The sequence below is a fragment of the Myxocyprinus asiaticus genome, chromosome 3 (assembly GCF_019703515.2).
Source record: "Myxocyprinus asiaticus isolate MX2 ecotype Aquarium Trade chromosome 3, UBuf_Myxa_2, whole genome shotgun sequence".
NCBI classification, from domain to species: domain Eukaryota; kingdom Metazoa; phylum Chordata; class Actinopteri; order Cypriniformes; family Catostomidae; genus Myxocyprinus; species Myxocyprinus asiaticus.
The window spans coordinates 20,476,001-20,486,281 of NC_059346.1; the positions used below are offsets into that span (position 1 = coordinate 20,476,001).

At 35.8% G+C, this 10,281-nt stretch overlaps 1 protein-coding gene across 2 annotated transcripts; it reads right to left on the minus strand.

The window, feature by feature from the left end:
- Window positions 1–63: 63 nt before the first annotated feature.
- On the minus strand, window positions 64–9,631 carry LOC127419153 (protein FAM219A-like). 2 transcript variants are annotated; one of them, XM_051660319.1, is made up of 6 exons: window positions 9,328–9,631; window positions 6,419–6,518; window positions 6,182–6,284; window positions 5,922–6,002; window positions 4,943–5,018; window positions 64–3,735 (listed from the first exon to the last, which is right to left on the minus strand). In XM_051660319.1, the coding sequence occupies exons 1-6, from the start codon at window positions 9,382–9,384 to the stop codon at window positions 3,577–3,579; spliced, it is 576 nt and encodes a 191-aa protein (XP_051516279.1). In that variant the 5' UTR covers window positions 9,385–9,631; the 3' UTR covers window positions 64–3,576. The 2 variants fall into 2 exon arrangements, with proteins under 2 accessions (XP_051516279.1, XP_051516289.1); XM_051660329.1 differs by having other exon boundaries at window positions 4,964–5,018; window positions 9,328–9,626.
- Between the last annotated feature and the right edge of the window lie 650 nt (window positions 9,632–10,281).

Genomic DNA, 10,281 nt, shown 5'->3' on the forward strand with positions numbered 1-10,281 from the left:
AATTTTTTTTTAAATTATTATATATATATATATATATATATATATATATATATATATATATATATATATATATATATATAAAACATTATCCTCCCTGTCCAGCTGGTGGCGATTTGCACAAAGAATGCGAATCGGCAAAAACAAAAGAAGAATGTGAAAGTGGATATTTAAAGTAAAAAAGGACTTTATTGTTTCACTTGATTGTTGTAGACATTCAAAACCATGTGATAATCTGATCAATGCATACACTCTTCAAGACTCTTTTATTGTTTTATTCTTTCAAATACAAGAATGTCAAGTAAGTGCACTGAAACAGTGCAGGTCTGCATGTTGCTCTATGGGCGCATGCAGTTTCTAGTACATAGTACGCCCCTCATCTGATACTCAGAATACTATTGGATCCCTGAACGTTCAATCTGATGCTGCCAAATATTGATATGCTTTTCACCCACACTTATCATATCGCTTCTGAAGATGTGGATTTAACCACTGGAGTCATTTGGTTTACTTTTATCCTGCCTTTATATGCTTTTGGAGCTTCAAAATTTTGGTACCTTTTCACTTGCATTGTGAGGACCCACAGAGCTGAGTTATTCTTTAAAAAATCTTCGTTTTTGTTCAGCAGAAGAAAAAGTCATACACATCTGGGATGGCATTAGGGTGAGTTAATTATGAGAATTTTCATTTTTGGGTGAATTGTCCCTTTAAATATCAGTTATTCTTATATCAGTTATAACTCATTCTTCAGTGTATAAGAGCATTGAATATACAGTTTATTCAGAACACCATTATTATTTTAAAAGTTTTTTCATTTGTATTTTTTAATCACATTCATAATGGGTGATGCAGTGATACTAATAGAGCTTCAATTACATTTGACCACCGCCATCTACAGGTATGTTATGAGAAAACACGCAGTATGGGCTGTGTTGCCTTTGATCTCTGCAGACAGATGTGTAAGTGAGATTTAATATTGCACAACTGGAGACGGAACATTGTATATTTTGCCCACTAACTTTTGTTTGATTAGTGTGCCAATAGTATTTACATTAAATCAGTGAACTAGGTGATTAACATAATGTTGGTCTATTAGTTTTAATACCATGTAATATTGCTCTCAGAATACATATTATCTAGTTCCACTTGACTTCAACTGTTTACTTGAAGTATTACTGTCATTTGAATCTAGATTCAGTTGGATTTGCCATGATGATCAGCCTTTGTGCTTTTACAGTCACAAAAAGACATATAAATCTGCTGGGCCTTTAACTTCAATTTATCTTATTGACTCTTTTTTATATTTTATGTAATGGGAACTGATCAACAAGTAGTTGTTTTTTTATTTTCACAAAGTATCTGTAATGATTTTCTTCTGAATGTTCCATGCTTTAACATGTTGGTTCTCACACTGCAGTTTCAAAGTGAGCTTAAATTCAGGTCATTTCAAAAACACTGTCATTGTAAAAATGCTAGACTCAACCTGTGCCTTGTGATTTGAAGTTCCATCAACTTCAATTGTAAACTGTAATTAGCAAAATACTGAGGAATAATTTAATTTACAAAAGTCTATTCAGTTGCACAGTTTGAATGGCAATGTTGTGATGAATCAAATCTATTCTTTGTATATATGTATCTTGAAAACTTTGAGCCATATTCTGTACTTTACATAAGTATAATTTTAGTGCAACATTCATATATTTAGAATTTCATTGCCTGTACATTATGTCAATACAGGGTGACTAATTAAAACAAATGAAAGAAGACAGTAAGTGTTAAATAAATGTGCTTGTATAACTTCTATTTAAATAAACATATTAGTACAATTATCTTTAGAAAAAAAAAGGGGAAAAGCTCATAACCATGCTGCATGGGATTTTTTTCTGTCTTGAAATAAGTAAGGTGTAATTTAGGTCGGCTTTTATTGATATCACTAAAACCAATAACAACATTGTAAATACATAAATGGACTTTCCCACATAATTTGTAACATTTATAACATAAAAACACAGCTTTTGTCCAACAAGTTCCCACTTTTGATTACGCTTTGAATTGAATACATTTCAATTCAGGCCATTACACTATTTTAGTCATAGTTCAAATAGACCAAAAAGTGAATAAGAACAATTTAAATTTGGATTTTGCAAAACAGCTTGATCCAGAAAAAGTTTACAGATAATACATAAAATGTTCTTACGGAAATCCATGTGTTTGGCTTTCAAAGCTCAATAGCAGGGTATAACCTGAAAAAGGATAGAATGTGTTGAAGAGCAGTGCAAAAGAACACCCAAATAATGCAGTGTCATCACTGACAGTGTGAAACATATTTAATAATAATAAAGTATGTGACACAGGCTGGGAAAGTTGATCATTTTAGCATAGTTAACATTCTTTATGTTGCTCCAAAGACCAGCATCAAACAGTATGTATATTAACAGCCCACAGTGCCTGAGAAAGTATTCAACTGATTTTCATGAGATGCTTTGATCATATATTCTGATTGGTAGTATGCATATGAAATGCTAAATGATACAGGACAGAAAGCACATTATGATTCCACGAAAAGGAACATTAACATTCTTTGGCAGGATCAGCTGATCAGATCATCCTGAATAAAACAATACTTAATAAATAATCTTACAGGAGCTTTAAATATCTAACCTTTGAAAGCCTGTGCTGAGAGACAGTCACTCAGTCTTCATATGAGAATTTTATCATCTTAGGTCTGTGGTGACACATTACTGTGAGGCCTTGACATGTCCAATCAGGTAAAACTAGTCAAACTCTCTAAAAAGGGTCACTCTAAAGAAATGTTTCCATTCTTTTCATTCATCTGTAATCCAGTGCGGATTCAAATGTGATTTAAATAAATACAAATAAATGTGTGAGATATCAAGCTTTTAAAAGGAGTAAACAAAACAAAGTGTGACGCTCAGGTGCATGCTGTTGCATGTTGGCTCAGGTGCATGCCAGAGAAGGCTGCTGTTAGCGCTGCAGTACAAACGCACCAACATGCAACACGGACACAAACTCAAGTATAGCCTCAGTAGCAGCCACTAACAATTAACAACCAACCAGTTCCATATGAAAATTAAATGTACCGTAACAACAAAGTTGTTTGTGAGTGCAACATGAAAGCAGAGAATTCCATGGATAAGCTAATTCAAACTCTCTGTAACATCAAGTTTTTTTTTTTTTTTTTTGTTGTTGTTTTTTTTTTTGTTGTTGTTTTATTCACAACAATTAAAGCCATTTTAATGCTTTATTTGTTCTACGTTCACTTATAACACAATGCTGGATAGGAGATGCAAGTGAGCAGACTCTCCCAGCTTATTAGCAAACATTGCATATCCTGCCATAGGAGGAAGCAACCAATAGTAGTCATGTCAATAATCATATGTTAGAGTAAATGTGTGTACATGTGTTGTGTGTGTTCACAATTTCTTGTACACAATGTTCAGCATAACATTTACTGTACATTTCTCTTCTTAATATTGATTAGATGTCTTGACTGAGACTATTAATGAAAAGAGATAGGGAGAGATAGAGAGGAAGCAAAGGGAGGAGAGAAATGGGGGTTTACTGGATTTGACAAGCAGTGGAGGAGGTGGCTTGGCAGCACATGCAGGTTGAGTTGACAGATTTGGGCGGTATGAGGTCCAGGTCTTCATCATCAGGGATCTCATCCAGCCTATAACCATCTTTAAGTAGTTGAATGTTCAGGTCCTGGTTTATCTGCTGCAGTAGAGAATGAACAGCATGTCAGGCTGTGCTGTAAAACTGCCACGGCAACAAATTCCTAATTAAATAATATTAATTAATTCCATTTTCCTGGCAGCCGTTATTTAATAGATTAATAAGACCAATATTCTTACATCTTGGTTGGTTCAATAGCTTAATTAGGAACATTTATTTGGTTTAATGGTTCAATGGCAAGAACAACATAATGAATACGATGCAGTGCAATCAGTACAAATGGAATTGAGCAATGATGACTTTAAAGAAGCGTAAGGAGAGAAATTTAAGGCAAAGAGGAATTTTGTGCATAAAAGATTGTGTAGATTGTACTGTAAACCCGAATATGTTAGCAGAATTCAAACAATTTGAGATCATCAGAACTGTCAGATTTTGTACTACTCATGTGTGTTGATTTATTTATGTTTTCCTTAATTTAAAAGATTGAGTAAGCTAACTCATATATTTTAATGGTACTTTAAATATAACTCTTTGGCTGAAATTAAAATCACCATGAAGGCTCAATTTAAATACATCAAGTAGAGAAAACTGAGCTAAAGCTAGCTAAAACAAGCTAGTACAATGAATGGAAGCATGCTGAATGCATGCTAATTGGATAAACCATGCTTTGTTAAGCATAGTAATTCCTCAACAACTATATCAATATACTGTACCGGTCCTCAAGCTAATCTCAAGATCCACTATTTACTATAATGGTAACCCCCCAAAAACTTTAACATGACAGAAACTCTTCTAAACAACACAACAAATCATTAAACACTAACAAGTATTTCCCTCTACATTCATCTTGCACAAAGACACACTACATAACACTTAATTTTAACATTTACTCTCCCTGTCGAGTGCCATGTACAGCATGCTGGGAAATAAAAATCCCCTTCCCAGTTTCAGTTAAATTTAAGTTCCTGTAAATTTAAAGAGACAAGTTCATTAAACTCAAAACATTAAACAATTCAGGTTATTTAAAAGGTGTACGTATTCGTGAACTCAAAAGAAATAGAAAGTTCTAAATACTCATGAAGGTTAATTTATTTGAACTAATTTGTATGATTTAATTTTTCCCTACTCAAAACAAATAATTATTTTGAGCATTAGGGTTTACAGTGTGTGAGTGACTTTTGAGAAGGGAGTCCACTTTCGTGATGGCTGTGGCATGGGGCTTAGGACATTAACCAGAGTTTATAGGTACCTGTTCCCTTAGAGACCTCACCTCGGCTGACGAGTATCCTGATGAGGAATATCTAGACATGTCAAAGTCATCATCGCTGTGAGGCAAGAGAAAACAGTGAGTTTGATACCTCTGGCCTATGAATTAATTTTTTTTTTTTACCTTAACCTCGTGCGACCCCGCGTACACATGCGTGGACATTGTATTTTGGCTTCGCTATACGCAATGCATAATTTAAATTCATTTAAACCAACTGATCTCAGTTCAGAAGACCCTGGGCTGTCAGTAAAGTTTAAAACTTTCGACAAATGGAGTCATGTGACAAAACACCAAGTGAAGTTTGTATTTGGGAGAAACGCCTACAAAACTACATCTAGTAAGAAACCTACTTAGGTTTTTACATTCAGTCAAAAGACTGAGTCTCTAGTTTCACCCGATATGCCATTTTTGGGAAAAATGCCACATATGTGGACATACATTTTTAGGAAAACTATTTGCTCTTTTTTTTCATGTTTATTACAGTAGGTGCTACTTATCAAAAAGGGAAATGTAATATGCTTACAGCAGTCACGCTTGGGTCTCAGGAGGTTAAAAATGTAGTAACATCTAAATTGTCTGGTATGATTCAAAAATAAAATAAAGTAAAAATATTATCTAACATCACTGATTCAACCTCAACACATTAGGTTACACCAACAAAACTAAGTTTTAGGGTAAGCTCAAGTAGAAATAGATCCTTAAGTTAGTGCTACTGTAAAAAGTGGTAATCTGCTTTATTGTTACTTTAAGGAGCCATTTCTGCCTGATCTAATGCATAAAATTAGTTTTGTTGGTGAAACCTATTGTATTCAGGTTTATTCAGAGGTTTTAAACAATATTTTGTACTGAATAAATCCTGTTAATTTAGATGCTACCACATGAAGCAAATTTCTAGGTTAACAATTTTTTTTAGTGTATGAGGACATAAATAAATCAGTGTAGGAATGAGTTAGGAGCTTACCTGTCTGTGTCCAGAGCAACTAAAGGCTTCTCATCTGGACTCTGGTCTAAAGAAGAGTAGCCTTTATTGGGAACCACTAGCCTGAATGGAGAGTGAAACAGTGAGACAAAAATAAAATTAACATTAAAAAGCTTTGCTGTTTGTTTGTGAGGTTTGTGACTGAATGTGCACTAAAACTATGTGCATTGTGAAAACTGATATTGTTTTCAAAAGTGATAAGTTTCTCTAACCAGCATTCCATTTAATGTGTACGTTTGTACCTTGTTCTGGCCATCACATTATTTTTCTTGGGTTGTTGATTGACAGGGCTTCCAACATTGCCATTTTTCAGTGATCCTTTTCTAGCAAGCTCTCTTTGTTTGTCTGTACAGTACAGAGGAAAAACAAGTTGAAGTCAGCACACTATGTGTATAAAACAAAGAATTGCATTTTCTAACAGACAAATGCTATGAATGTAAGTGCTTAGCACTGGCAGTATGGACTAACACACAACTCACTTATCTTCATGTGGATGGGAGAAGGTTTATAGTTTAGGGTGGCAGGCTCACTCTCCCTGGTATCTGAGTCAGCCTCTGATGTAGTTGATGATGCTGGATCCTGGTGTCAGAGCGAAAAGGAAAAAGAAGTGTCAGGACTGTCAAGTTTTATTGATCTATGCAGGGCAGTCTTGTAAACAAAAAGTCATCGTACTGACTTTTTGCCTGCATCATCAGTTCGAATGATTCCGTCACAGGCTCAGCAATCTTTGGATTTATTGTGCATGTTTAATATAAGTTTAGTTACACTATACAATTATATTAATATTTTAGATCCCCTAATCCAACCCCACCTAACCACTATCATAACAAGAATATAACCAACCAACAATGTAAAAGACATAACAAGCTGATACAAGTACAGTCACAATAAATTACCAAACAACTCATGCTGCATTTAAAGTCTTCTGAAACCATACAATATCTCCATGTGAGAAACAGTCAAACTGGAGGTTTTAATCATGGAAAATGTTCCTCTCCGTAAAAATACATCAAAACATTTGACTGCCGCAATCATTCACATGACAAGATTGGTCACATGACATGCAAGAACCAATGGCATTTGAGTGATGTGTTGAATTTATGGCATCAGAGTGACATTTCAGTAGTGCAGGCAAAGGTCACAAGAGTGTGTAGATCTACACTGGGATCCAAAAGTTTGGAACAATGTACAGACTTTGCTCTTATGGAAAGAAATTGGCATTCATCTGATCACAATCTATAGCCAGGACATTAATAATGTGAAAAATTACTGTTACAACTTGAAAAAAAAAAATATTCAACTTAAACTACTTTAAAGAGTTCTCATCAAAAAAATCCTCCATGTGCAGCAATGACAGCTTTGCAGATCCTTGGCATTCGTGCTGTCAGTTTGTCCAGATACTCAGGTGACATTTCATCTTACAGTCTAGCTGATCCCACAAAAGCTCAGTGGGGTTAAGATCTATAACACTCCTTTCCAATTATCTGTTGTCCAATGTCTGTTACTTGCCCACTCCCTAACATTTTATTTTTCTATTTCTGTTTCAAAACTGGCTTTTTCTTTGCAATTCTTCCCATAAGGCCTGCACCCGAGTCTTCTCTTTACTGTTGTACATGAAACTGGTGTTGAGTGGGTAGAATTCAATGAAGCTGTCAGCTGAGGACATTTGAGGCGTCTATTTCTCAAACTAGAGACTCTGATGTACTTAACCTCTTGTTTAGTTGTACATCTGGCCTTCCACATCTCTTTCTGTCCTTGTTAGAGCCAGTTGTCCTTTGTCTTTGAAGACTGTAGTGTACACCTTTGTATGAAATCTTCAGTTTTTTGGCAAATTCAAGCATTGTATAGTCTTCATTCCTCAAAACAATGATTGACTGATGAGTTTCTAGAGAAAGCTGTTTCTTTTTTTGCCATTTTTTTACCTAATATTGACCTTAAGACATGCCAGTCTATTGCATACAATGGCAACTTAAAAACAAAAACACAAAGACAATGTTAGGCTTCATTTAATGAACCAAATAGCTTTCAACTGTGTTTGATATAATGGCAAGTGATTTTCTAGTACCAAATTAGCAATTTAGCATGATTTCTCAAGGATAAGGTGTTGGAGTGATGGCTGCGGGAAATGGGGCCTGTCTAGATTTGATCAAAAATGACTTTTTTCAAATAGTGATTTTGCTGTTTTTTACATCAGTAATGTCCTGACTATACAATGTGATCAGTTGAATGCCACTTTGGTGAATTAAAGTACCAATTTTCTTCCGAAACAGCAAAATCTGTACATTATTCCAAACTTTTGGCCATCAGTGTATGTCAGTGTTTCTTTGATTGACAAGGGCTTTGCTCTGACTATTTTTCAGCAGTTGCAGATGGGAATTGCATGTGTATTTCCTTACAGAGGAAGCTTTACTTTATATCCACTGCCTGATTTCTGTCAGCTCATTCAACAACGCACCTTTTTCAAAATGGCGCAATCCGCCAACACCAAATAAGCCATGCACCAAGAATTATGACCAACGCGACTGGAAAAAGGTTATCAAATAGGCACAGGGCAGCATACTTTGTTATTCTGATAGCAAACACAGTACATACTGAATTGCCCATCATGTGCATAAAATGAAAGTGCAACCATTTTTTTCACAAACATTTCATCTTGATTGGCTGACATATTTTAGAACTAATCAGAGGAGCATATGTTTCTGTTTGTTCAACTGGCATGGGTCATGGGTTAAAGGGCCATGGGTTAAATACGGGCAATCCAGTTGTCTTTTAAAACACAGAGGTGGTTATTGTCCTAAATCATTATTGATGAATTTAGGACTGGTTGGGGGGGTGGTAGGGGCATTTTTCAGGTACCATAGCACGTATTCTGCATGATGAGGCAATCTACCACGTAGAAGGCCTCTACTAGATTAATAAAACATGCCGCAATTTTCAGCTTTTTTTGTCAATTGGATGTTACAAACAGTGTTACGATGGAAGTCCGCCAAGATATTCGAATGACATGAGTTGAAGTTATACTATAAAATAGGCCTGTTTGTCTCCCCTAAGATGATGTTGTTTTCGATGCAGGGAAACACACGGTGCAGTGTCCTCTGTGCGCAGCATCACAGTAGCATCCTTATATTAGCTGGCAAAATATACACATCTCCCACAGCGTACATAAGCGACCTTCTCGATCTGCCATAGTAAAAGGTATTTGGTATTATTATAAAAGTAACGGTACGTTCTGTTGCAACGGCACAACATGAGATCAATGAAATACTCCCACAATCAGTTCATCTTAAACCATATTCGTTTAATAAAAATATTATTATTATAAACGCATAATGACAACATTTTTGCTTTTTTTTTTTCGGCTAAATAGTCAATTGAGTTTAAAACTTACAAAAGGCTGCATCTCTGCCTCAGTCGGCACTTGAAATCTGTCAATTTCTTCCATCATCTTGGCGGCGGGGTGTCTGGGCTTTTTCTGTTAGCGTTTGTGAGAGGTTTCTGCGGATATACCGCAACAAATTTCTTAAAAATTAAAAATTAATTCAGAAATGTGCCGTTGGATATTTGTCAGCACCAAGAATGTCGAAACTCTCCTTCATCGCAGCATCGCTCACTAGCCAGCACTGACCGAGTGTGGCGACTTTTTAACCACCCACTTCCGGGAGAAATCAGTCTCGAGACACTAGCAGCACCACAGATTCCGCCCCGCTCAACGCCATCGACTGATGTCTGCTCCACCCAAGAAGAGCATCACAGATAAATAGGGTTTATCTGAGGTTGTGTGTAACCTTAAGATGGCTATATTTTGTCTATGTTTATGCTGTGTAGGACGATGTTTTGCCGCCCGTGTCGAACCTTTATAATAGGAATTGGAATCAGATCAATGTAAACAAAGCTTTTGGTCCCTTACAATTGCTCTGATCTACAATGCCCCCTTATGTGTGTAATTTATTGAGCTGAGAGGATGTGGGCCGCGTTTTATGCACCTGTCAAAATACCAAGGGAAGACTTCAGGACCATGGACAGCTTTCTCATATCTAGTAACCTCAATACCACCGACGATGAGGACGATGAGGACGATGTATTGGATGTATTAGTTCACCCAAAAATGAAAATTCTCTCATCATTTGCTCACCCTTATGCCTTATGCCATTCCAGATGTGTGACTTTCTTCTGCTGAACCCAAATTAAGATTTTTAGAAGAATATTTTAGCTCTGTAGGTCCATACAATGCAAGTGAATGGTACCATCATTTTGAAGCTCCAAAAAGCACATAAAGGCAGCATAAAAGTAATCCATAAGACTCCAGTGATTAAATCTAAAGCTTCAGAAGTGATATGATAGG

Coding starts and splice junctions, on each gene's coding strand:
- LOC127419153 (XM_051660319.1), bottom strand. CDS start 9,384: ATGATGGAAGAAATTGACAGATTTCAAGTGCCGACTGAGGCAGAGATG. Junction 5,019..5,921: donor GTTGCTCTGGACACAGACAG/GTAAGCTCCTAA, acceptor CTTGCCTCACAG/CGATGATGACTTTGACATGT. Junction 3,736..4,942: donor TGAGGTCTCTAAGGGAACAG/GTACCTATAAAC, acceptor TCTCTACTGCAG/CAGATAAACCAGGACCTGAA.